The sequence below is a fragment of the Strongylocentrotus purpuratus genome, unplaced genomic scaffold (assembly GCF_000002235.5).
Source record: "Strongylocentrotus purpuratus isolate Spur 01 unplaced genomic scaffold, Spur_5.0 spur5_scaffold_7, whole genome shotgun sequence".
In the NCBI taxonomy this organism is placed as follows: domain Eukaryota; kingdom Metazoa; phylum Echinodermata; class Echinoidea; order Camarodonta; family Strongylocentrotidae; genus Strongylocentrotus; species Strongylocentrotus purpuratus.
In genome coordinates, this window is record NW_022145613.1 from 34,228,782 (window position 1) to 34,251,552 (window position 22,771).

The following is a 22,771-nucleotide window of genomic DNA, read 5'->3' on the forward strand; positions in this document are numbered from 1 at the left end:
CCCCCCCATCTTATACTAAGTTTAGAAGCAGTATTTTTAATTTGTATTTTTGTAATTTTCTAGCGGTGGGGAGGAGCAAGGAGAGACGGTCAAGGAGAAGGTGGTCATCTCTGAGGAATGCCAGCTGATCACCCTGGTGGACGTCATCCCGGGCAAGCTGGACATCACTACCACTCACGTCTACTTTTATGATACCAGCCCGGAGAAAGAGGAAGGTGAGAGGAATGGCAATGTAATCATAGAAAAATCAAAAGATATACATAGATGATCATATAATTGCAAGGAAATAATGTTTGCAAACAGCTTTGATTTCTCTCATGAATTTTATTTTTTATACAATGGAAGCAACCATGAGGAAGAACTTTGACTTTAGGCTTGCATTGTTAAGAAGAATGAATTGCAGATGGCTTTGTAGTTTCGAAAGGCACAATGTCAAATGCTTGAAAGATTAATGAGTGTGAAAGACTCAATTCAGTAGACTTGCTGTCAGTTGTAGCTTTTTTATTATGTTACCCTTAACTCAATGTTCTTCCCAGCCTCCTGTGAACCTTTAGAAGGGAATTAGGAATCAATAATATCTATTTGACCTCATTTAATCACAGATATTATTTACAATTTGGTTAAAGATTGCCCAAGTAGCTGTGGCTGTCAGTGGGCCCCAATATCCTTTCCTGAAGCTAAAGATGCTTTACTTTCATCATGATATAGCCTTGATATTAATTCATTGTCTCTTAATGTTCTTTTAGTGTTTGGTCAAGACTTCAAGTGGTCGCTGTCCCATCTGAGAGAGGTCCATCTGCGTCGTTACAACCTGAGACGTAGTGCCATTGAGGTGTTCTTCATCAACCAAACCAACTACTTCATCAACTTCAAGGACAGGAAGGTAAGCAGATCATCAGGACCATACAAATTTAAGCCAATGAGGTCATTAAACTTCTGAATTTAGAGTGCTGTATGATGCTTCTGAGTGCTTTCTCAGTACTATGAGGGATGCAGGAGGAAAGTATCTTCATGTAAACATTACTCTAAGAGTATATTGCTTTTATCACATGAATCAAATTGAAATTTGTACATGGTCCCTTCTCTTGCAAAGGTGGCGACCAAAGCTCAAAGTCCTGGAGCAAAACGTTTGATTTGAATTTTATAATTATAAAATAAAAAAATCTTGAAATTTAAGCAATTCATTCTTCAAATGTGACTTGTGAATTATGTCAGTAATCTAAACAGTGCAATGCTTTTGCTAAATTTCATGTTAGATACCCCCTGAACTATGTCTACCTTTCTAAATCATTTAACCAAGTTTGTCATCAAGACTTCACAAGGTTTTGTTTATTGCTTTTACAGACAAGAAACAAGGCATATAGCCGGATTCTAAGCCTGAGACCTCCCAATCTGTACTACACTGGAGCCAAGTCCCCGGCAGACCTTCTCAAGGCATCAGGTCTCACTCAGAAGTGGATTAACAGAGAGATCTCCAACTTTGACTACCTGATGCAGCTCAACACGATAGCAGGGAGGACGTACAATGACCTGAGCCAGTATCCAGTGGTGCGTTGAGATGATGAAGAGGAGGATGGAGGAGGATGAGGAATTTGATGATGGTGATGATGACGATGATGATGATGGTGATGATGATGATGATGATGATGATGATGATGATGATGATGATGATGAGGATGAGGATAATGATAGTAAATAAATTGTGATTGTGGGGACCATGACAATATGTTATTTGTGTTAGTAGTGATGATTGTATTAAAATGTATTGTAATGTTCTGATGAAAGTGTTAAGGATAATGGTAATGCTAATGAGGATGAGATGATGATGGTGGTAATGGTGGTGGTGTTGATGGTGGTGGTGGTGTTGATGATGGTGGTGGTGGTGGTATTGGTGGTGGTGGTGGTGGTGGTGGTGGTGGTGGTGGTGGTGGTGGTGGTGGTGATGATGATGATGTCATCAACATGATTATGATGATGAGGGTGAGGTGATGTTGGTGATGTGATGGTAATGATAATTGTAATAATTGTGATGATTGTGTCTATGATGAGAAATTTGATTAAATAGTAATGATAATAATTCAAAATTGTTATGATCAACACACATAGTTTCCATGGATCCTGTCGGACTATTCTTCAGAAGAGCTTGACCTTGAGAACCCAGAAGTATTCCGTGACCTTTCCAAACCAGTTGGGGTTGTCAACCCAAAGCACATTCCAGAAGTACAGGGAAAGTAAGATATTCTTTCATATTGAGCTATTTTGATGAATGCTATGACTATGATATATATGATAGTAGTCCACATGTTTTGACATGCTCTTTTAGCCATCTGAAATTCCTATCTATTGTTTAATCAAAAGCTACAAAGACAGTCTCACCCATGTGTGTACTGATATAACTGTAATGATATGAATTGATAGTTTAGTGCACAGTGCAACTATGATGTCGAACACAGATTTTGAAAAAAAAAATTGTCTCGAGACTTGACCTGTGGACTGCCAAACATTTTAATGTTCGATGTTCCATAGACACATGTTAAAATAGTCAATTAAACTGCCCCTTGCATGTTCTTGAAGTCAAACAAAGTTGGAAAAGAATAAATTAGTTTGCCTAGAGATAGTTTTTACAAATTGTCTTATATTTTTGAAAAGTTGGAAAATAATAAATTAGTTTCACTAGAGATAATTTTTTTTGAATTCTCATAAATTTTAATCTTGATTTGATTTTGTCAAATTTCAACAGGTATGAGAACTTTGAGGATCCATCAGGCACTATCGACAAGTTCCACTACGGTACTCACTACTCTAATGCAGCAGGGGTCATGCACTACCTTGTACGTATGGAGCCGTTCACAATGCTGCACATCCAGCTTCAGAGTGGAAGGTAGGTCATATGTGGATGGATTGGTCATGTTATGATTCTTTGTATATTTGGGCATGTGGAACTCTGACTACTGATGATAAATTGGATAGCATTATTCAAGAGCCCTAGTATACTCTAACCCATTATAAATGTATTTAAATCGAATCATTCCTATAGATACATACATGTATGAGGTCAATTCCAATGTGTTTGGTCATTTGCTGTCCCATACATCATCAACATTAAAGAAAAAACTTAGCAGCTCAAGTAATATTTTCCTTGGGAATTTGATGTGATCCAGGCTCTTGTAGGGCTGTCCACTTGATAGGTTCATCAGGTATAATAACAACTTTGATGTTTGTAACACACAGGTCAAAATACTGAGACAGTGGACTTGACCACTGACAATTTTGTAAAAGTAATCAACATTTATCAATATGCCAATGCATGTACATATATGTATTTAAAGTGCTTATGATCCTGACATTATCTGAATTTTTATTTGAGGCAGATATTGAGGTTTTTATTATTTTTTGCCTTGATAGATTTGATTGTGCAGACCGTCAGTTCCATTCTATCGAGTCTCTATGGGATACACTGATGGAGAACCCTAATGACGTCAAGGAACTCATCCCAGAATTCTTCTACTTGCCAGAGTTTCTTGTCAATGCAAACCGTAAGTATTGGATGCCCTTCTCTGTTATGGTTTCTTTGAAGGTACACTGTACCTAAAAGAAAATGAGGTTGTAATAGTCAGAGAGGGAGCTTTGAGGCTTTGCTTGCCTTCTTTGACTATTGGACAAAATAGTAGACTACCACAAGTGACCTTTGTCTCCCATAAAATGTCATGGAATATATCGTCTATTTAGAGGCAGAAGTGTATTAACTCCTGTCATTTTTACACAGATTTAAATCCCTTCTAATGCCACAGTCATGATATATTCCAAATAATGTGGTGGTTAAGAGTTTTGATTCTGGAAGGAGGGATGAACTAATAGTTTGGGCTGTTGACTTTGGACGAAAAGACCCTAAGGTTGAAACACAGTCAGCTTGCTTTTGCCCTTGGGTAAGACAGATCCTTATTTACTTAGTCCTTCTGGTTGGGCTTTGAGGTGTAGGTCCCCTGGTTGTATAACTGCAAACATAAAGATGATTCATCAATCATCTTAAGTATACAATTATTAACTAAGTTCTCTTCCTGCTTTCTTTTCTTTGCTCTGTAGAATTTGACCTTGGATGCCTACAGACGGGAGAACCAGTGGAGGATGTCATCTTGCCAAAGTGGGCCAAGACCCCCGAAGACTTCATCCACAAGCACAGACAGGCTCTTGTAAGTATACTCCTGGGACCCGTTTCACAAAGCCTTTTTTCAATGACAAATGACAAAAATCAGTGACAAATCTGTTGATAACCAATCAGAAGCAAGGATTTCAGTAGCTTGTAACAAAAACTGTCATTTGTCATTGATGACAAGTTTTGTGAAACGCCCCCCAGTATTTGTGTCCAGTATCAATGTCCTGGGCATCACCCATCTCTCACTACATCAGAGTTCTGGAAACAGTTCTCATCTCTCACTTTGGGGAAGTATCTTAATGTTATTTCTACGCAGATGTACATACATGTAAGAAGGCTTGAGTAAGATTCTGTTAGTTAAAACTAATTGATTTAATGGCTTTGCTGACCTGTTAGTGCATGGTGTTTAAGGGTTTAAATAACTTAATGGCACAGACTGGAATTCTATGACACAAACAGAAAAATGTAGTCCCATGTTTTAGCTTATGTACACTCTATGTGTATGTTTTATTTACCTATTGTATTTAACTTCTATTCTTATGAATGGAATTATTAAGGGTAGTTCCATTCAAGCTTATTTTTAGACTTTCTCTTCAAGTACCATGTCTATAATATGCACACCAAGCTAGATCTTTGATACTCATACCCCCTCATTGACTGTTCTCTGTACAGGAGAGTGACTATGTTTCCAGCCATCTCCATAATTGGATAGATCTGATCTTTGGTTACAAGCAGAAGGGACCTGCTGCTGTGGAAGCTCTCAATGTCTTTTACTACTGCACTTATGAAGGTAGGATGCTGTTCTGAAAGTTGATTTTGTATTGATATATCAATCATCACTTAAAAGGTTCTACTACTGCTAGAGTATGAAGATTTTGTACTGTTTTATATTAGCTCAAGTTTATAAAAGGTACATGTTCCAGTGTCAAGAATGAAATATTAACTTTGTTTAAAAATAACAGAAACCCTGACAAGAATACTTGGCATCATATGGAATATGAGTGATTGTCAACATGAGTTCAATTTTTGGCTAATTATTATCACCAACAAAAAAAAGCCTTCATGAATATGGAGCTGTTTTACTGCAAATTGCTTATTTACTTGTTGCTAGGTTGTTCATGTTCATATGACATTTATTTTCAAACACACAGTGAGTTTGTTAGCTCACCCGGTGTGATGGGGATGTGCGCATCTTCGGGTAGTTGTTGTGGTCATGGACCTACTACTCAGTAGGTCCATGCTGTGGTTGATGCATCGTTGGGTAGTTGTCTTCTGAGTGTATTTTGTAAATAGCTTTATATATTCCATATATTGTTTGTTGTTGTATTCATGAATCAGTTTTCTTTGTCACATCAACTGAAGGGCCTTATTTTAACAAGCTGTTCCTTCAACCAAGGTCTCCTCATATTTCTTTACATTGTACTGTTATTATTATATTCTATATCATATTTTGTTACATATGATTTCTGGAAGACAAATAAACTTGATACTTTGATACTTGATTGGTTTGATGATATCAGGTGCTGTGGACCTGGATGCTATCAAAGATGACATTCAGCGTCAGGCCGTAGAAGGCATGATCAATAACTTTGGCCAGACGCCTTGCCAGCTCCTGAAGGAACCCCACCCTCAGAGACGTCTTGCCTCATCACCGGAGGAGAGCACCAGGTCCAAGGGGCTCATGAGGACGCAACCAAACTTCAGCAACATCTTTGAGCATCTGGATGAACTCAAGGCTTTCTTTGTGGAGGTGGGTATTTTAGGGGTGGTTATTGTAAGGAAGGTAGGGGTAAATAGAGGGTTTTTCAAATGAGGTCAAATGAGTCCCATGTTTTAGCTTATGTACACTCTCTGTGTATGTTTTATATACCTATTATTTAACTTTTTCAAATGAGGGAAATGGGGGATTATTGATGGTGATGATGATGATGATGATGATGATGATGATGATAAGGAGGATGATGACAGTGATAGTGCTGAAGATAATAAAGATTGTCGTGATGGTGAGGATTGTGATTGTAATGATTATATTTGCTATGAAAGTGTTATGAAACGAAGGTGAGGAGGTGATCAGCTGTCTAAGTAATTATCAAGTGTATATGTGAATTTTCCATCATCTCTTTTAATAAAGACTAGACAAACTTCTAGTAGAGTCATTGGTCCATGAAACATGACTAGGATGATAGTGTTGATGTTGGTAATGATAACATTAATGGTAATATCATGAAACATATCCATGCCGGAATTCATACATGTAATATGCAAATAATTTCGAAAGTCATGCTTTTACAATCTGAGCAAGAAGTTTTTCCGTGGTTTTGTGTGATGCTAATTGAATTTCAAAAAACATCAATATCATGTTTACTAGCACCATTTACTCTTTTTACAATCATAATACTTGTCTTTACCAGGCATCAACGGCTGACAATGACCCACTGGTCTATGTGAGAGTACCCAAGAGTCAGACTAAGTCTTTCATCTATCAAGGCATGCCTGATACCATGGTATGTAACAATTAGATATCTATGCCATGTACTTGGAACTTATGAAGATAGTGATTATTTTGTGTAGTTGGGCATTTTGTCTGTTTTACTACCTTAAATTCATCCAAGCTTGTGTGTAGTCAGAGATACCTTTACATGTTTTTCACTAAACCCAAGATTGTGGTCATCTTACTGCCTTCATGAGACAGCAGTAGCTATTCTGGGTAGAGTTGTCCTATAACTGTTACATTTATCAATAGTGGAAATACAGGTGGAGTCTGTGTGTCCCTTTCTTTGTATCTCCAACTTCAATGGTACACTTATTTCCTGATGCTCTACTGTGCTTGCGAATGTACTTTACATAGGATAAACCCCAAAGATAAAAGAGGAACCTCAGCCATTCAGTTCTCTGCTGTGTTTCCCTTTGTGTCCATGTGAGTTCAAAGAGACTCTTCAGCTTGAGTTTTCATGTCATTATATTCAAGACAATTTGTGTTCCAAGATTAATCCCTTTTTTTTTTCAAAGTGTGTTTCATTGTACTTCTATTGTAGAGTACCTCAAACTTAGTTTTCAAGATTATATGTATTTACAGTTTTGTCTCATATATTTTGATTTGTGGAATTTTTTAAAAACAAATACATTTATTGTAAATAAGACAGATGCCTATAGGGGTTATGGCATTTTCACAAATGCTGACAATTTTTTTAAAGACTCATTTTCATATTAATTCCCTCCTTGCTCAGGTGACCGTGACTCAGAAGGGCGTGGTCGGTACCCACAGCTGGCTCCCGTATGACAAGAGCATCTCCAACTACTTCACCTTTGACCGGGACTCCACCCTCCTCAGCTCCAAGTATGTACCCCTCGGGCTCGTCTCCAAGGTCCTACATAAAATCACACGCCCTCTATTGTCGGGCCCCATGGACGTGAAGGTTCCTAGTTTTAGGTAGCGAGAGGTTTGGGGTTTCTTTTTCTGCTGCCTTGCCCGGGAATGAGCTGGAATGATGGAATGACGATAGATTTTGTTTCCCCAGCATGTCTCTAGTTACCTGTATTATTTTGTGCAGTAGAAAACAATTTCAAGCTGCTCATATGGTACATCTTGATAAGTATACAGCTGTAAAAAACTACAAATGTACTTGGTAGTACATGTAAGCATGTTCAAGATAAAGTTGAGTTTGGGTCATGTGATTGCATTGTGAAAGAAACTGAGTGCAAGCAATTCAAAAACATTAATCGTGTAGCACATAAGTATTGGTGTTTACTGTGAAGTTTTGGAATCATGAAAATGATAAGATGATGATCTAGTCTTGCTAACAGTTACAAGCACTGTACACAGAAATGTGTATATGGGAATGTGGAGTTCGCAACCTTTTCCTGATAGCAGTCATATTTTGAATATGAGGTTCATTTGATGAGCCATCTTTTCAGGGGACATTTATTCTATGATATCCTTCCACACTAACATTTTAAAAAAAATTAAAAAGCTCCCAGAACTCAACCTTCTCTTTAAAAGTTGTCTAGTCTCTTTGTCTTACATTAAATGGTAGACATTTTTAAAGAGTTTCTCATTTAAAAGAAACTGATAACATCAAGCATCATCATTAAGTATTCTAATTTCCCTTTAATAGAACCGTTAGTATTATAGACTTATACAGAATGAGCAAACGTATATTGACACAACACCCCTGGTCCCCTTCTCATGTTTGCATGAATAAAACATTGCATGTCCTCCACAAAATATTGAATGAGGTCAAAAGTAACTATATTATTTTCTGTACAGTGAAAAAGATGTGCAAGAGAGATTATTGTAGACAAATTGTCAACATTAAAGGTATCTGATATAAATACATGCACATGGGGAACTTAACATTTTCACCTTGTCCTTCTTTTAATGCAGAACTCGGAAGTTGGTGAGTGGCCCTTTCGCACCCGGCATGCATGTGACCGCCAAGCTGTTTGTGGCGACACACGACGCCCGTCTCCTGTTCGTAGTTGGACACTGGGACAACAGCCTGCGTGTGTTCAACCTTAAGAGCAGTGGCCGTCTCGTCGCACACGTCACTCGTCACATGGACGTCGTCACGTGCATAGCGCTGGATGGGTGTGGCATGCAGCTCATCACTGGGTCACGTGACACCACCTGCATGGTCTGGGAGATAACGTATCAGGTGAGGTGGCTTTGCAAGTGAACCCTGTTCCATAAAGCTCTATAGGTACAGTTAAACCTGCTTTAGTTACCACCTGTCTACAAAGACCACATTTTTTGTTTCCCTTGAAAATGGTTTTTCATTGAAACATGTACTATAGACACCTGTACTTAAAGACCACCTGCCTATATTGGGTGGTCTTTATAGACAGGTTTCACTGTATAACAAGTTACAAAGATTGATATAAGCTACAGAGATTATTGCATTCTTCCGACATTAGCTATGAGCACATTTGTTCTGTATTCATGGCATTGATAACAAGTGTTATATGTCCAACTTATTCAGTTTAGATATGAGAAGCAGTATTGTTCGTTTCCCAAGAGTTGCAATGGTGCTCATGTTGTCAGGGTTGCTGACCATGAATAACAAGTTTCAACTTCCCACCACAATACACTAATGTCATTTGGTAATGCATTATTTTCAGTTTGCCACAGGTAAGGCTTTGAAGAAGAAGAAAAAAAAAACCTTGTCCTAATGCTTTATCAGGACAGTGATGTTAAAGTAAAGCAGGGTATATTATTTATGTGCCTCTGATTTAGGAAACAAGATATGTTTGCACAATATAAGTGATACTGATATTAAATGAAGGACTGAGAAAATTTTACATACAAATTTGCACCACAATTAGTGACAACTGAACATTATTTTTTTTGTTGTTATTTCATTTCTATTTTTGTTTAAAACTTTTCTATCCCACTAATCTCTTTTATTGTTTACCTTGTAGAATGGTGTGGCAAGTGGTATCAACAACAAACCCATCCAGACCCTCTATGGTCATGATGATGAAGTCACTTGTGTTGCTCTTAGCTCTCAGCTTGATATGGCTGTGTCAGCTTCAAAGGTAATTCAAGGTCATGATAGAAATGTCAAAGGTGTTTTTAATGTTGAATAATTATACTGAGTCAGACAGTACCACCTGTGCACTTAGAATCGCCTGTATAAAGCGCCCTATAAAAGTGATTATTATTATTTTTAATCAATAAAATATTATATAGTGCAATGTAATATGAATTGCATGTGCTTCACTTTTTTTAATTAATTCAGTGGATTTAGGTTCTGCAGCGTATTTGGGTATTTTTGAAGATTTTACCAGAATTTCCCTTCTTTAAAGTCATGTCCTGTATATGGATGAAAAGATTTATTTATTGCTTTCTTTTGTTAGGATGGTACCATCATTGTCAACACGATCTTGAAGGGCCATTACATCCGGACCCTGAGACCCCCGAATGATCCTAACGCCCCCCTCTCCATCCCCTGTCTGGCTATCTCAGAGGAGGGACACATCATCATCCATCTTAGACAGCCTGCTGCTAGCAAGCATATGCAGGTAGGTCTTGTCTGTTTGTATGTTTGTCTGTCTGTCTGTCTGATTGTTTTTCTTCTTGACTATATGTCTGTATGTTTGTTTGTTTGTACGTCTTGTCTATTTTTGAGTGTCTATCCATTCATCAGTTTCTTTGAAAATCTATTTGTTTCTCAGTTTTTAAATCTGTCTGTTTGTGTGTATGTCTATGTCTGACTGTCTGTCTGTATCTTTGTCTGTCATATTTTTTTGTTTTTTTTGTTTTTTTTTTGGTGATAATAATTTATTTATTTATTTTTATTTTAGTTTTAGTTTTTTTTGGGGGGAGGAGATATTAGGGATCTGTCATTATGTCCAATTATGTGGGCAAGATGGATACCATGTGCTTTAAAATGAAGGAGTGAATCCATATTACAATGCAATGACCACCAACGCCATATTCTCAACTTGTCAGTGCAGTGACGTATATACACATGTACCTGTACATCATGGCTGTGTTGTCAGCCCATATTGCTTATAGTTATTTGCTATGTGTTCAAAAATGGATGTTATTCTGACCATAAGTGTTTGTTCTTTGTCAGTCAGGGGATACTTAAGTCTGTCTACTTGTGTAGGGTTAATACAGCACATACAGAATACATGTACTGTAATACTGTATACCGTATCCCTGTGTGCAAATCCTCTTATCTGTGGGTCTAATCATCTTCCCTTCTTTAATAGGCACTTCCCCCTCACAGGTTATGTTCATTTTCTGTTCATCATACATGTACCATCTATCTAGCCACATCAATATCCTCTCTTTAATAATGCTGTGTGCTATGTATGAAACAAATCACGCACATCTTGCAGACTTATGCTATGTAAATGTCTCTTTCTATCTCTTTCAGCATTAAAGTTTAGATCTGAAGTTCACCATAAGACAGACCTATAAGCTATTAGACAGTTTTGTTTGTCTCTGTTTGTGTGTACAAGAAATGTGTGTGTAACATAGACTTTTACCAGTATATCCTCTGTTTTTGTAAGTCTGTAAATGTATGTCTTGAAGATATGTCATTTTATTTGTATACAATTCAAATCCCAGGGCCCTGTCTTTTATCAAAAGAGCTGCGATTGATCCGAATCAATGGCAAGTCCTCTAATCAATCGCAAGTTTGCAGTCTCCTATATCTCTTAGTTGCGATTAATTGGGAAATAAGTTGCCATTAATCGCAACTGTTTATGAAACGCGACCTAGATAAGAAGCAAAAAAAATGCAGGCATTCATTCAAGGGGTTGGTTGCCCTAGATCCCATCCAATTCTTCTGTAGCTGAAGCTTTGAACATCAAATCCTTTATTCCACAGATCACAAGCTTATAAATGTCAAACCTTATCTTACTTCAAAATGTATGTGTGTGAAGGTGTTTGTTTCTTGTCTGAGTTGACTTGTGATTGTTTTACTGGGTCTGTTTGTGTTTGTGTATGTCTCCTCTTCTTTCTAAATGCGTCATGACTTTGCCCTAATATTTTGTTGTTGCCAAAGATAATTAACTGTCCACTTTAGGTACATCTCCTTACCAGGTAGCAAATGCCAGTGTTCTCTTCTATTTTTATTTCACATCTTTATATTGTAATGAACTGCCTATATTCTTCACTTTATAATGTGTAGTTATATTATATATTGTGTGGTATGTGTAAGTCATATGGCTTACACTGTATTTGTATGTGTTGTTTTGTGTTGGTGTGATACTCAGAATATTCAGGATCCCCCCTTCCCCACCTCCCTTAAGTCCTATCCCATTTGACTTCATTTGAGCAAAAATATAACTTCATTTTTTAATCCAACTGAAACACACCAAGTTAATCATCTTCCCAAAGGAATTAATATCCATCTTTAGTAGTATCCAGAAGAGAAAACACTCATTGATTGTTCATTATCCTTTTTTTCCCCCACATGTTAAATAAGCATGGACTCATAGTGATGTCATGTCATGACACATTGTGCCATATGCTGCTTAAGATTAAAGTGAAAACTATATTTGGTTCTCGTATAATGGTTTTAGTAAATTAATAAACGTACATGTAGCTTCTCTCAATCAAAATTATTTCAGACTTTACCTTTTGTAGAGAAGGACCCTATTTTGGGAAGCAACAATTTCCAATTTCTTTTCTTATCAAACTATGACTACCATTTAAAAATCTGTTATTTAACTTAATGGGTGATAGACAGGAAAAACTTTTCCACCTTCATATGTGGCATTATTATATATGACCATTTATTATCATCTTTTCATTGAATCTGATATTTTCCTGTCAAATCTTCCTTGTCAGCTCTATTCCTCATTGTGGAAAACTGGCTTATTAAAAAACAATTCATCCAGCACCTACCTTACTTAACAATATCAGTGATGTAACCGAGGCTTGTAGTCCAAGTTCTAAGCCTGGAATTAATAGCATTGGGAGAAAAATGTACTCTTTAGTGTCCTGAGCCAGGGAGCCGACATTTGTTCCTGCACCAAAAGGTTTATTTGTCAAAGATATACTGTAGGGTTTAGGTTAGGGTTGCAATTTGGTTTAGGTTACATTTAGGGTCAGGGTGAGATGTAGTGTTGGGTTTACGGTTGAATTTATGAATTTGGTTAATGTTGGAAATAGACATGCCATACAAACCCTGAGCTTTTAGAACAGGACCTTGAGTGCAGAGACCAGGACCTACAATGTAGTCCCAGTTACATCACTGACTAACAAACCTCTACAGCCAAAACTACACTGTGGTAGACTAGTTTATCTGAGTAGCTTAGTCCATCTTGCGTTCTATATCTCTGTCTATTAAACATTATCAGGGGAAAGGTATCCCAAGCAAGCAGTCTGCTGCAAGCAAACCGGCTCCGGTAAGTTGGTCCATCGGTTTGTCTGTCAGTCAGTCCATCTTTTAATCCTTTGATGCTCATATATTCATAATCCTTTCATCTGGCAGTTTAACCTTCTGAACCTATAATAGTCCCACCCATTCATTTTTTTCTTCACCCATTAACCAAGTATTTAACATGCTTCAATCTCATTTCCATATGTCTACTAACCATTGCAAGCGAGTGTGTGGGTATGTGTGTATGAATATTCATGTTTGTTTGTTTCCATTTTGTGTTCCTGTTTATGGTTCTTTAGTCATCAGTTTTTCTTTTAAAGAGGAATGAATCATTGACATTTATTAGTTTCTCATTTTCCTGACCTGTGTTATGTTCAAAATGAGTACTGGTCTCAATTTTTTGTAGGTTAATCCCTCCAGCAAGGTTTCCTTTCTTTCCTTGGCTTATATTTTTAACAGAAATAAAGAGCACAAAGTCAATGGTGCTTGTGTTTTTTAATCAGTGTATATCATTGCATTGGGATTTCTCAGATTTTGTGTTCTCTAGAAAATCTAGTCCACGACACATGTAAAGCAAGCAAATCCAGTAGTTGTACCCTAGCTTTAATAGCCTAGCTGCCTGAAAGAATGCTGAAAGTGTTAACTACATTTTCAGTGAGTTGCATTGAGAGACACACAGCTGTAGATCAAATGCCTTCTTAGGCAGAATAAGCACTGAGCTGTGATTTGCAGGAGGTAAACTTCTTTTCCGCAGTAGCCTCACGTATTCAAAAAAAGTTTGAATAATATCATGCTCAAGGCAATAAAACTCACCCTCTTTGCAGGGCTTAACGTTAAGAGGCGCCTGAGACACATAGGCACTCAATATTTTCATTTACACTGTAGATCAGGGTCCTGTTTCATAAAAACTTGTTATCAATAACGAATGCTAAATTTCTATGGCAAATTTGCCTTCAGCTAATCGAATGCCGAAATATCAGTAGCTTATAACAGTTATTGTAACTTGTTATTGATAATGGGTTTTATGAAATGGGGCCCAGGACCTACAAAGTTTCAAACTGCAGCATGGGTCTCATGCCTACGTACCTTTAAAATCTCAATTCGGACACTAAACACACACAAAAAGCAGTGTGGAGTCCCAAGTTATATGTTTATCAAACTCCTTCATGTACACAGGCTGAATATTGTCCATATTATTAATAAAAAACATTCACTTTCAAAGCAAACCATTTGTATTGCAACTGATTTATTTTATTCTTTGAATTTTATTTTAAAATCCTCTTCATTCATTTTGTTTTATTGTGTTTGTTTTATGCACGCTTTTTTCATTTAAAAATTTGTGTTGTATATGAATGTACTGTTCTTTTATGGTTTCTGTTTGTATTTGTTTGTTTTTATTTTAGATTATGTATGACACTGAATTACAAGTGTTAATATTTTTAGCCATTTACAAGATGTAACCATCTAATCTATTGGGTACACCCCAAGAAATTATTCTTGGAAAACAATGATGGATAGCATGGGATTGTCATGTATAATACCAAATTTAGCAACATTAAAATATTACAAATGAGCAAGATTAGAAATCTTTCAAAAAGATGCAAAGATGCACAAGTCATACATATATGTACATGTTTGGCTAATTAATACTTTCCCTCCATGAAGTAATATGAGATTTGATGATAAAGGTAATATTCAAGTGCACTCTTTCTTTTTTACTCATGCTAATCTCCATATTTAAATGGTTGATATTGTCTATTTAAAATTTAATTTGCAAACATTATGTTAAAACTAACCTGGCATAAATAATGATTTAAAAAATCAACAATGCTAATTAAACATTGTTATAGTTAACAGTCTACGGTACATGGTTTTAAAAATGTGTTTTGGCTGCATAATTGATTTAAAATGTAATGTGCATTATTTATGGTTTATAAAGTATGAGAATATGTTCTCTACTGCATCTAATTATTAATCAATTAAATATTTGATGATGTGAGTGAGCAGTTTCTTCTGGGGGAGGAGAGAGAGGGGCAAAGTGTACTAATTGTACTTCAATTTATTCGTTTTTTGTTAAAGATACGATACCAACATCTGCATGCCCCATTTGTCTGCATGTAGTTCTTCCCAATTTTTAAATGGTGTGTGGTATTTAAAGTAGAGAAAGAAAAGACAGCATGTGTATGAATATATTGATTAAGTATTTTCTGGCCATGTTGAAAGAAATTTAAGTGTTGCAATGCTTATAAAAAAGGATACATTTTGTACCAATACCCATGTAGCCAGAGTTTTTTTTAGTAAATGACTTTTTTTTTCATTTGGCATATTCATTCATAGATAAGAGAAAGTAAACTGCCTTTGATTTTTAATGGCAAAAAAATGTATTATCAAGGATCATTAAATAAATTGTTTATACTTGGATAAAAATTATTTAATTAATTTGTAGTTAATCAAAACTGTCATGAATATTAGGAAGATCAGAATTATATAAAGCTTGCAACAAGAAGTATTTGTTCTCAATCAAATTTTTACACCTGATTATGTTTGATTTGCTTTAAAACTAGCAACTGCATATAGTGTGTGTATATATAGCAAATTGTATTAATCTAATAACACAAAGTTTATGATTTACACAGAATGCAATTGATGCATGTACATCTGTGTTCCATGTATTCAATGATATATCCATTTATTTGCATGTTGTGTTTTTTTCTTCTAAATTAACAGGGACTTTGTATTACAGTTGGATCTTTCTTTAGAAAATGAGATATATACATGGAGAGAGAGAGAGAAAGACAGAGAGAGAAAGACAGAGCGAGCAAGATAGAGAGAGAGAGAGAGAGAGAGAGAGAGAGAGAGAGTAGGGAGACATAACTTTGACAACAGCTTTGTGAGACCTTTGAAAAATATGTTTAATTGTGATGCATACACTATACTCATTATCGAGAGGGGAATGTTGTCAGCAGGAATGTTCAATTTTTCAGTTTACATAGTTTCTTTAGAGCAAACACTTTCACAGATTATCATTATTATCATAATAGAATTTTCCTCAACATTCATGTGGGATTATTTGTTGATTGCCCATTTTCCTTTTTTTAATTTGGGGTCATTTATTGATGATATGATCTTACATGCACGGTTGCATTCCATCTCAAATTTGACGTGTCTTTCATTTCAAGTTCACTTTCACAATTTTTCCCTCCTTTTTTTTTTAGGGGTGGGGGTAAAAAATCTGAATTATAGGCTGATCAGTTCTGTAAGCTTATGTGAAGTATTTGCAGTGAGGTAGTGAAGTTGGAAAAGAACACAAATTTTTGTTGTCACCTTTTATTTGTACTCTTCTTTGAGCAAAACATTTTTGACAGTTTTAATATTTTTAAAGGTGAGTCGGATATAATAATGTGTGATCCAGGATAGTACATGTTTACAACTTTCCTCATAACTCTTTGTTTCTCTATCTCTTGTAGGATCACTGCAGCCTTCATCTGTATTCAGTCAACGGCAAGCATCTATGCACTGAGATGAATGCAGGGTGTCTCACCGACATGGAGGTCGTAGAAGACTTCCTGTTGACCTCCGACAGTAGAGGGATCATATGCTTCAGGAAGATATTTGAGTAAGTTTCATTCTCCTTTCTTTTATTGGAGACATTTATATGTCTCTTTTTCTTTCCTTTTTTAAGCTTATGGAACCAGTTTAGCTGTTTACTTCAATTGCTATTTGTTGTATTATTCATTTCTGTTATGTCATTAATGTGCCCAATACTCTGATTCGATAACATATAAATAGTATGTACTGTATATGAAACAATGGATATATGATTTGCTGGCTCTCCTGTGTGTAGCTAGTCTGTTTTGCCCCAGTATATCATAATCTTAGCAGTGACCTAAAGGATATTACCTATTTAATGAGAATGTCAATATCTATTAAAGTTGTCCCTTATTTATTCTTCAATTTTATATAAGTTATATATCAGTTAACAACTTAAAGCAGTGGTTGGTACAGTGTAAAAGGAATTTTGCGCTATTATGTATATATTTTTTTCTTCTTCAAAGATTAAAGGCAGTGACCACCATGCGTCTTCAGCTACCAGTTCACTGTCTGTCCGTTGTACCGTCAAAGAGCCAGGTACTAGCTGGCTTACGGGATGGTAAGCTCATCATCGTATCCATCGACAGACTTCCTGAAGCAAGAAAAATATTTTGGTGAGTGGAATGATAATAATAATAATAGTTCATTCCTTTATAGCGCATTTCAGGACCACAGGTCCTCTCAAAGCGCTTTCCAGATATATCAATACCCTGGTCATCGGATCCAGGCTTACCTGCACACAATTTATGCACATTTTCCACTCCCTAGGGACCGTTCCAGCCAGGCATCAATTTTTACAAGCGCACACTTGCTCATCTAACCACATTAACTTTCGCATCCTACCAGGTACCCATTTAACACCTGGGTGGAGAGTGACAAATGTAGATCAATGTCTTGGCAACAGACATTAGTCTGTGATCCACAGTCCGGTGACATATCCACTCGACCACAACATCTCTACATGATGTACACTATGCTCGTTTTTCCCTCAAATTACTTTACACCTTACATTGGAAAGGTATAATGTCAAAATGTATTGAATATTGAATAGCTGTTAAGGGATATTCGGATACATTTCCAGAGCAGTCAGCTTGTCTTTGAGAACGTGAGGACTTTCTAGCATTTTCTTTAGTTTTAACTTGATTTCATTACTCTATTTATATCATTTAAATGCAATTTGACTCACATATTCAAACTGCATTGTTTCTTATTTCCTGTTACTGTAATTTGTTTATGATGGGCATCTCTTTCACCTTAGCAGTCCTGACTGTTTTTTTGTAACTTTTGTTGTCTTAATTCAAACTCATGTATAATCTTTCTATTTCTCCTGCAGAGGGTGAGAACACAGAGCTCAGGATAGAAGAAATCCTCACGTCTTCCAAGCTTGAAATCAACCAAGATGCCTTTCACGCTGGACTCCCCACGTAACCAGGGACTCCTCATGTAACCAGGGACCCCCCACATAACCATGGACCTAAACACATTGCTGGAGTAGAACCATACCTGAGGGTTGTACTAAACACCAAGCTAGCTGATTCAAAAGGTCTTTGTCGAGAGTTGGGGAATGAAGTAGAGGTCAAATGAGGTCAAATGTAGGTCAATAGGAGGTCATGTGGTATAGTCAAACCTGTCTAGTAAGAGAAAGTGGCCAGTGTGGACAGGTGGCCTTTCTATACAGGTTTTACAACATGCATTTCTCTCTCAAAGGAGACAAAATGCATGGCCCCTATAAACAGGTGGCCTTAATAGAGATCATTAACACAGGTTCGACTGTATTAGTGAAGAGAAGGTAAATATGAATATTGTCAGGCAAATATCTTGTAGGGTCAAGTAAGGTCAGACTAGATAGGACTCTTTATATAAATGCTGCATGCACATACATGTACAAACCATGTATGAACCATGTTGACTTAACTCAATAGACATGGTACAACAAAAGTGGTAATTTTTTTTTAAATTTCTTCTTTTGTATTTGAGTAACCATGCCAACCTCTCACTTTTCATACATTAAACCTTTTCTGAAATAAATGCTGTCCTTGCACTTTTCACTTCATCTAAAATTCACAAAAATGTTAGATTTATAATATAACGATGCCAAACACAATTCTGTTTTTTCCAGTTGAAAACTCAAATGATCAATAGTCATGTGGTATTTATATAGCTTATACCTGTAAATACATTTAGTCAGTTTAGAATGAGTAGAAAAGATAAAAAAGAAAACTGGCCCATGACCCTATTTCAAGTTGTTTCATACTCAGCTGATCATTACTGTGGATTTATTTTAAAAAAGAGTCACTAACTTCAGTACTTTATTAGAGAGGTCATGCATGTATATTTATAATACTGAGGTGGTTGGATGTAGCAGCCTATAATGCATCAGTTAAATTGTCAATTTGAGGATCAGGGAAGAAGGAAATGGACAGCTCATTTTGTAAACCACTGCTATTCTCAGGGATGGTTTTAAATACCGGAAGGCAATGCAAGTAACGGTTGTCTGCTGTAAGCCTATGAAGTTCTTGGGAACTCTGTACAGATTAATAAAACCTTGTCTCTTTTTTTACCTCCGAATTCACCTGTGAAATGTAGAACTCTGGATTGAGCTTTTGTGTACATTTGTTACATCCTTTCAAGTTTGCTTCAAACCATTGAAAATTAATTATAAATGAAAATATAACATCTCCAGCATGTAAAAAGGGCATTTCATTTCTACATTTACTCACATACACAAAATGAGATTGTGTATGATTCCATTTTGATACCTGAAGAAAAGGATATTTATGCAACACATGTAGGAACTCGCCCTTTATTTGAAAAATACATCTTGTACAGCTTCTGTTATAAAACAGTGAAAAAAACATTGCTACATGTACATTATATACATGTAGACCAAAGGATAAACTTGAAGTGTGCATGGGAAAGCTTGTCTTATCCAGGTCCTTTATCAGAGAGAGGGGGGAAGAGAGAGGGAGAAAGAGAGAGAGAGGGGGAGAGAGAGACTAGTTTTATCTGTTCAGAACAAGAAGTGCATTGACTCTGCTTAAAAGTGTCATCCTAAAGCCCTTCTTTTGTGAAGATAGTAAACATGTTTGCTCCGCCTCCAACCCGTTGTCATCTATTGAAGGAGATAGTTATGTGTTACTCTTATGTATATCTGTTTTATTATGAATAACAAGCCAAATCAAATAGTTACTTACTGAGTTATCAATAAATACTTATAGTTCTTTAAAGATTATATTGAAATTATAGTTGTGCATGTACGTGCCTGTAAATTATAAGTGGTGTGTTATTGGAGGTTACGTTTCCATTGAAACTTGCTTTACTTTGCTGTAAAAGTTGTGTGAATTGAAATACCAAGTGCAAATATTCTCAAAGTGGATTTTTCTTTTTTTTTAAAGATATATATGTCATTGTAGTCGAGTTTAGATATTTGCTGAAGGTTACTGATATAATGCTCATCATGCAGAACATAATATTTTTTATATTTTTGTTGTTCGTTTAGATTTGTGGAGTATTGTACATTGTAGGTACATTCTTAAATCATGACAAAATAGGAAATGGATTGGTATAAATATGTCTTGATACTTGGGAAGTACAAACTAGTCAATGTACATTTCAATGTCACATTGCAAGAGACAGCCTGTGACAAGTTCAGGGATGCCAGTTTTCAGGCAATAGCCTGAATTCAGGCCCTGGTGAGTTATTTTCAGAATAAAATAGCAAAATAGCTCATTTTAGGTGATTTTCAAGCCCTCTGATCAATTCTAACTGGCATCCCTGCAAGTTATATGTGTGTTGTATGTTTGCTCCTAAATATCTCTACATGTAATTTTATATACCGGTAGCTGTTCTTATTTTGGTAGGTGGAGTTTACAGGTGGCAAGTTCAGATGAACAGATTGTTCAATGATATATAAAAGAAAATGTGTATGTTTGCCTTTAATACAAAGAAATATGTTAGCACACTTCGAAAAATTATACTTAACTACATTTTATACTGCAATTTATTTTTCCTCTAGCATTGTCAGAGCTGGATGCAGTGTCTTAGAAATATATAGTTAAATGCTTAAATATTTTCAGTGCAGCCAATTATTTTGCCTTTGTTGCATGTATGCCTTATATGGTTGCAAGAAAAGAATTTTCTGAACGCTATTGTACATTTCGTTTTCAATAAAAGTGTGTATTGATTTGATATTCTGTCTGGTTATCTGATTCACATACAAATATAATGTTCATTGTTTGTCTAGGTTATTAACATTGTGATATATTAAGTATATTTAAATGCTTGTGAATATAAACCCTGCTCTTTCCTAGCTATCTGCCTTTTTTTTTTGTATATATACTTCAGGAAAGCGCACCAAAAACCTGCACAAGTGTTAGAACTTAAAAGTATATTTCGGAGTCTAATTTCTCATCACGTTCTCAGAGAGCAGGAAACGATAAATGTCGTGGAATTTGTTCCCCTTTGTATTTTCCCTAGCTATCCTGCCGCTCCTCGTAAACCATTGTTGTGTAGTCTGTATTCATTCCAAAGTGTTATCGCAATATTTATGTACACTTTATATTATCAATACATCTATGGTGTCAGAGTTCAAATATTTGTACTATTATTATTATTGTGTTAGTGTTTTCCGTATTCATGTAATATAAATCTGTGGAGAAGAGTTATCATGCAAAGAGATAAATGGAATATATCTGTGACACAATTTGTGTGTAAATGTTTATTTTGCAGCATGTGATTGAATTAAGTAAATTAATTTTTATTCTTGTGGCTTAAGTCAAGTGGCCTCTGTGAGAAATTAGACGATAAATGATTTTGATATTTTAATGTTATTTTCAGTGAATTAAGAATTGTTATGGCAAACGTGTATGTATCACAAACATAACAAATAAGTATATTGAAGATGCAATGGAAACTAATAGTAATGTTTGAAGAAGATTGTAGGGCTTCATATGAAAACTAAGTATCCTAAATGTCAACTATTCAAACTGTAATCTTGTACAACAGTTTACACTTGTACAAGAATTATTACTCCCTAATAATACATGTAGACTAAATCAAAACTTCAGTAACATCATGCCTTCATCATTAGGTCACATGGTATTCCAGGATGTGAAACTGTCTTGAGTTTTTTTCTCACTTTTTCTTTACATCTATATCTAAAAAAGGGCACCTTTGTAAGTATGTATGTGTGTGCCCTTCATTAATATATTGTCTACTTCTGCATCCAGACAACAATATTGTCCACTCTGTCAGCCGGAGAGCAAAATAAATTTAAGCCCTTCTGACTCTCCGCATTAAAAAAAATATATACATGTAGCTACCTGTATATCAGCAAACATTTATCTTCCTAAACTAGCCTTACAATGTACACTAACAAATGTCTATATATATATATATATATATATATGGCCATCATGGAAAATATATGAACAGAACATTTTGTCTGTTGAGCCAGAAGGCCCAATACATACTACATTCAAAGAAAACCATACCATCAATGGATATATTAATAGAGAGATGGTGATAGCGCTGTGTTGTGAAGAAAGATAGTTTGCAAGTTGTCTTTAATATGCATGTATAGCGAGGGATTACGTCTTTTTGCAAGGTTTGTGTTTAGAAATATTGTGGTACATGTATTTCTTTGGAATAGTCTGTAAAAGAGTCCACTCATATATTATTTTATGATTTTAATAAGTAGAATTTATTGAATGTAAGTGCGAAGGAAGGAGACTAATGCTATTTGTTTAAATGTATTCTGTATGAGTGAGGGATAAGATGTCATTATGTATGTTATATGTTTGTAAAAAAAAGATAACTAAAAGAGAGACGTCATATGCATTTTATATTCCTTAGTGAAGGTGTACAATCAGAATATCCGACCAATGAGAAATGATTCATATGATGTAATTTATATATTGATGAATAGAGGAATAAAAGATCTTTATTTCAAGAACTGTAGTCACTGAGCTGTTTTCTGTTATTTCTGTGAAACCATAAAAATGAAATTTATAACACGGAGCTTCAGTGTGTCATGATGTAATATCACATTTAATGACATAAGAATAAACCTGAAAATGTATCTCAAGTACCTCGAGGATAATACTTATCAAAATTTACAGATGATAATACATTTCACATTTTTCATACAAGTACATTAAGTACTTTAAAATGTAGAGACATCCCTCGC

General features: G+C 35.7%; 1 protein-coding gene across 1 annotated transcript in view; it reads left to right on the plus strand.

Moving 5' to 3' along the window:
- Window positions 1-22,542, plus strand: part of LOC580791 (neurobeachin-like protein 1) — a 72,584-nt gene extending 50,042 nt beyond the window's left edge. Inside the window, exons 38-55 of the mRNA XM_030974533.1 lie at window positions 64-215; window positions 747-883; window positions 1,345-1,548; window positions 2,107-2,231; window positions 2,741-2,881; window positions 3,406-3,536; window positions 4,084-4,190; window positions 4,826-4,943; window positions 5,674-5,903; window positions 6,565-6,657; window positions 7,381-7,490; window positions 8,538-8,808; window positions 9,572-9,688; window positions 10,010-10,174; window positions 12,971-13,018; window positions 16,461-16,609; window positions 17,049-17,198; window positions 17,918-22,542. Of these exons, the coding sequence (XP_030830393.1) occupies window positions 64-215; window positions 747-883; window positions 1,345-1,548; window positions 2,107-2,231; window positions 2,741-2,881; window positions 3,406-3,536; window positions 4,084-4,190; window positions 4,826-4,943; window positions 5,674-5,903; window positions 6,565-6,657; window positions 7,381-7,490; window positions 8,538-8,808; window positions 9,572-9,688; window positions 10,010-10,174; window positions 12,971-13,018; window positions 16,461-16,609; window positions 17,049-17,198; window position 17,918 (2,449 nt within the window). The 3' untranslated portion in view covers window positions 17,919-22,542. The remainder of the gene's footprint in view (window positions 1-63; window positions 216-746; window positions 884-1,344; window positions 1,549-2,106; window positions 2,232-2,740; window positions 2,882-3,405; window positions 3,537-4,083; window positions 4,191-4,825; window positions 4,944-5,673; window positions 5,904-6,564; window positions 6,658-7,380; window positions 7,491-8,537; window positions 8,809-9,571; window positions 9,689-10,009; window positions 10,175-12,970; window positions 13,019-16,460; window positions 16,610-17,048; window positions 17,199-17,917) is intronic.
- Window positions 22,543-22,771: the final 229 nt, after the last annotated feature.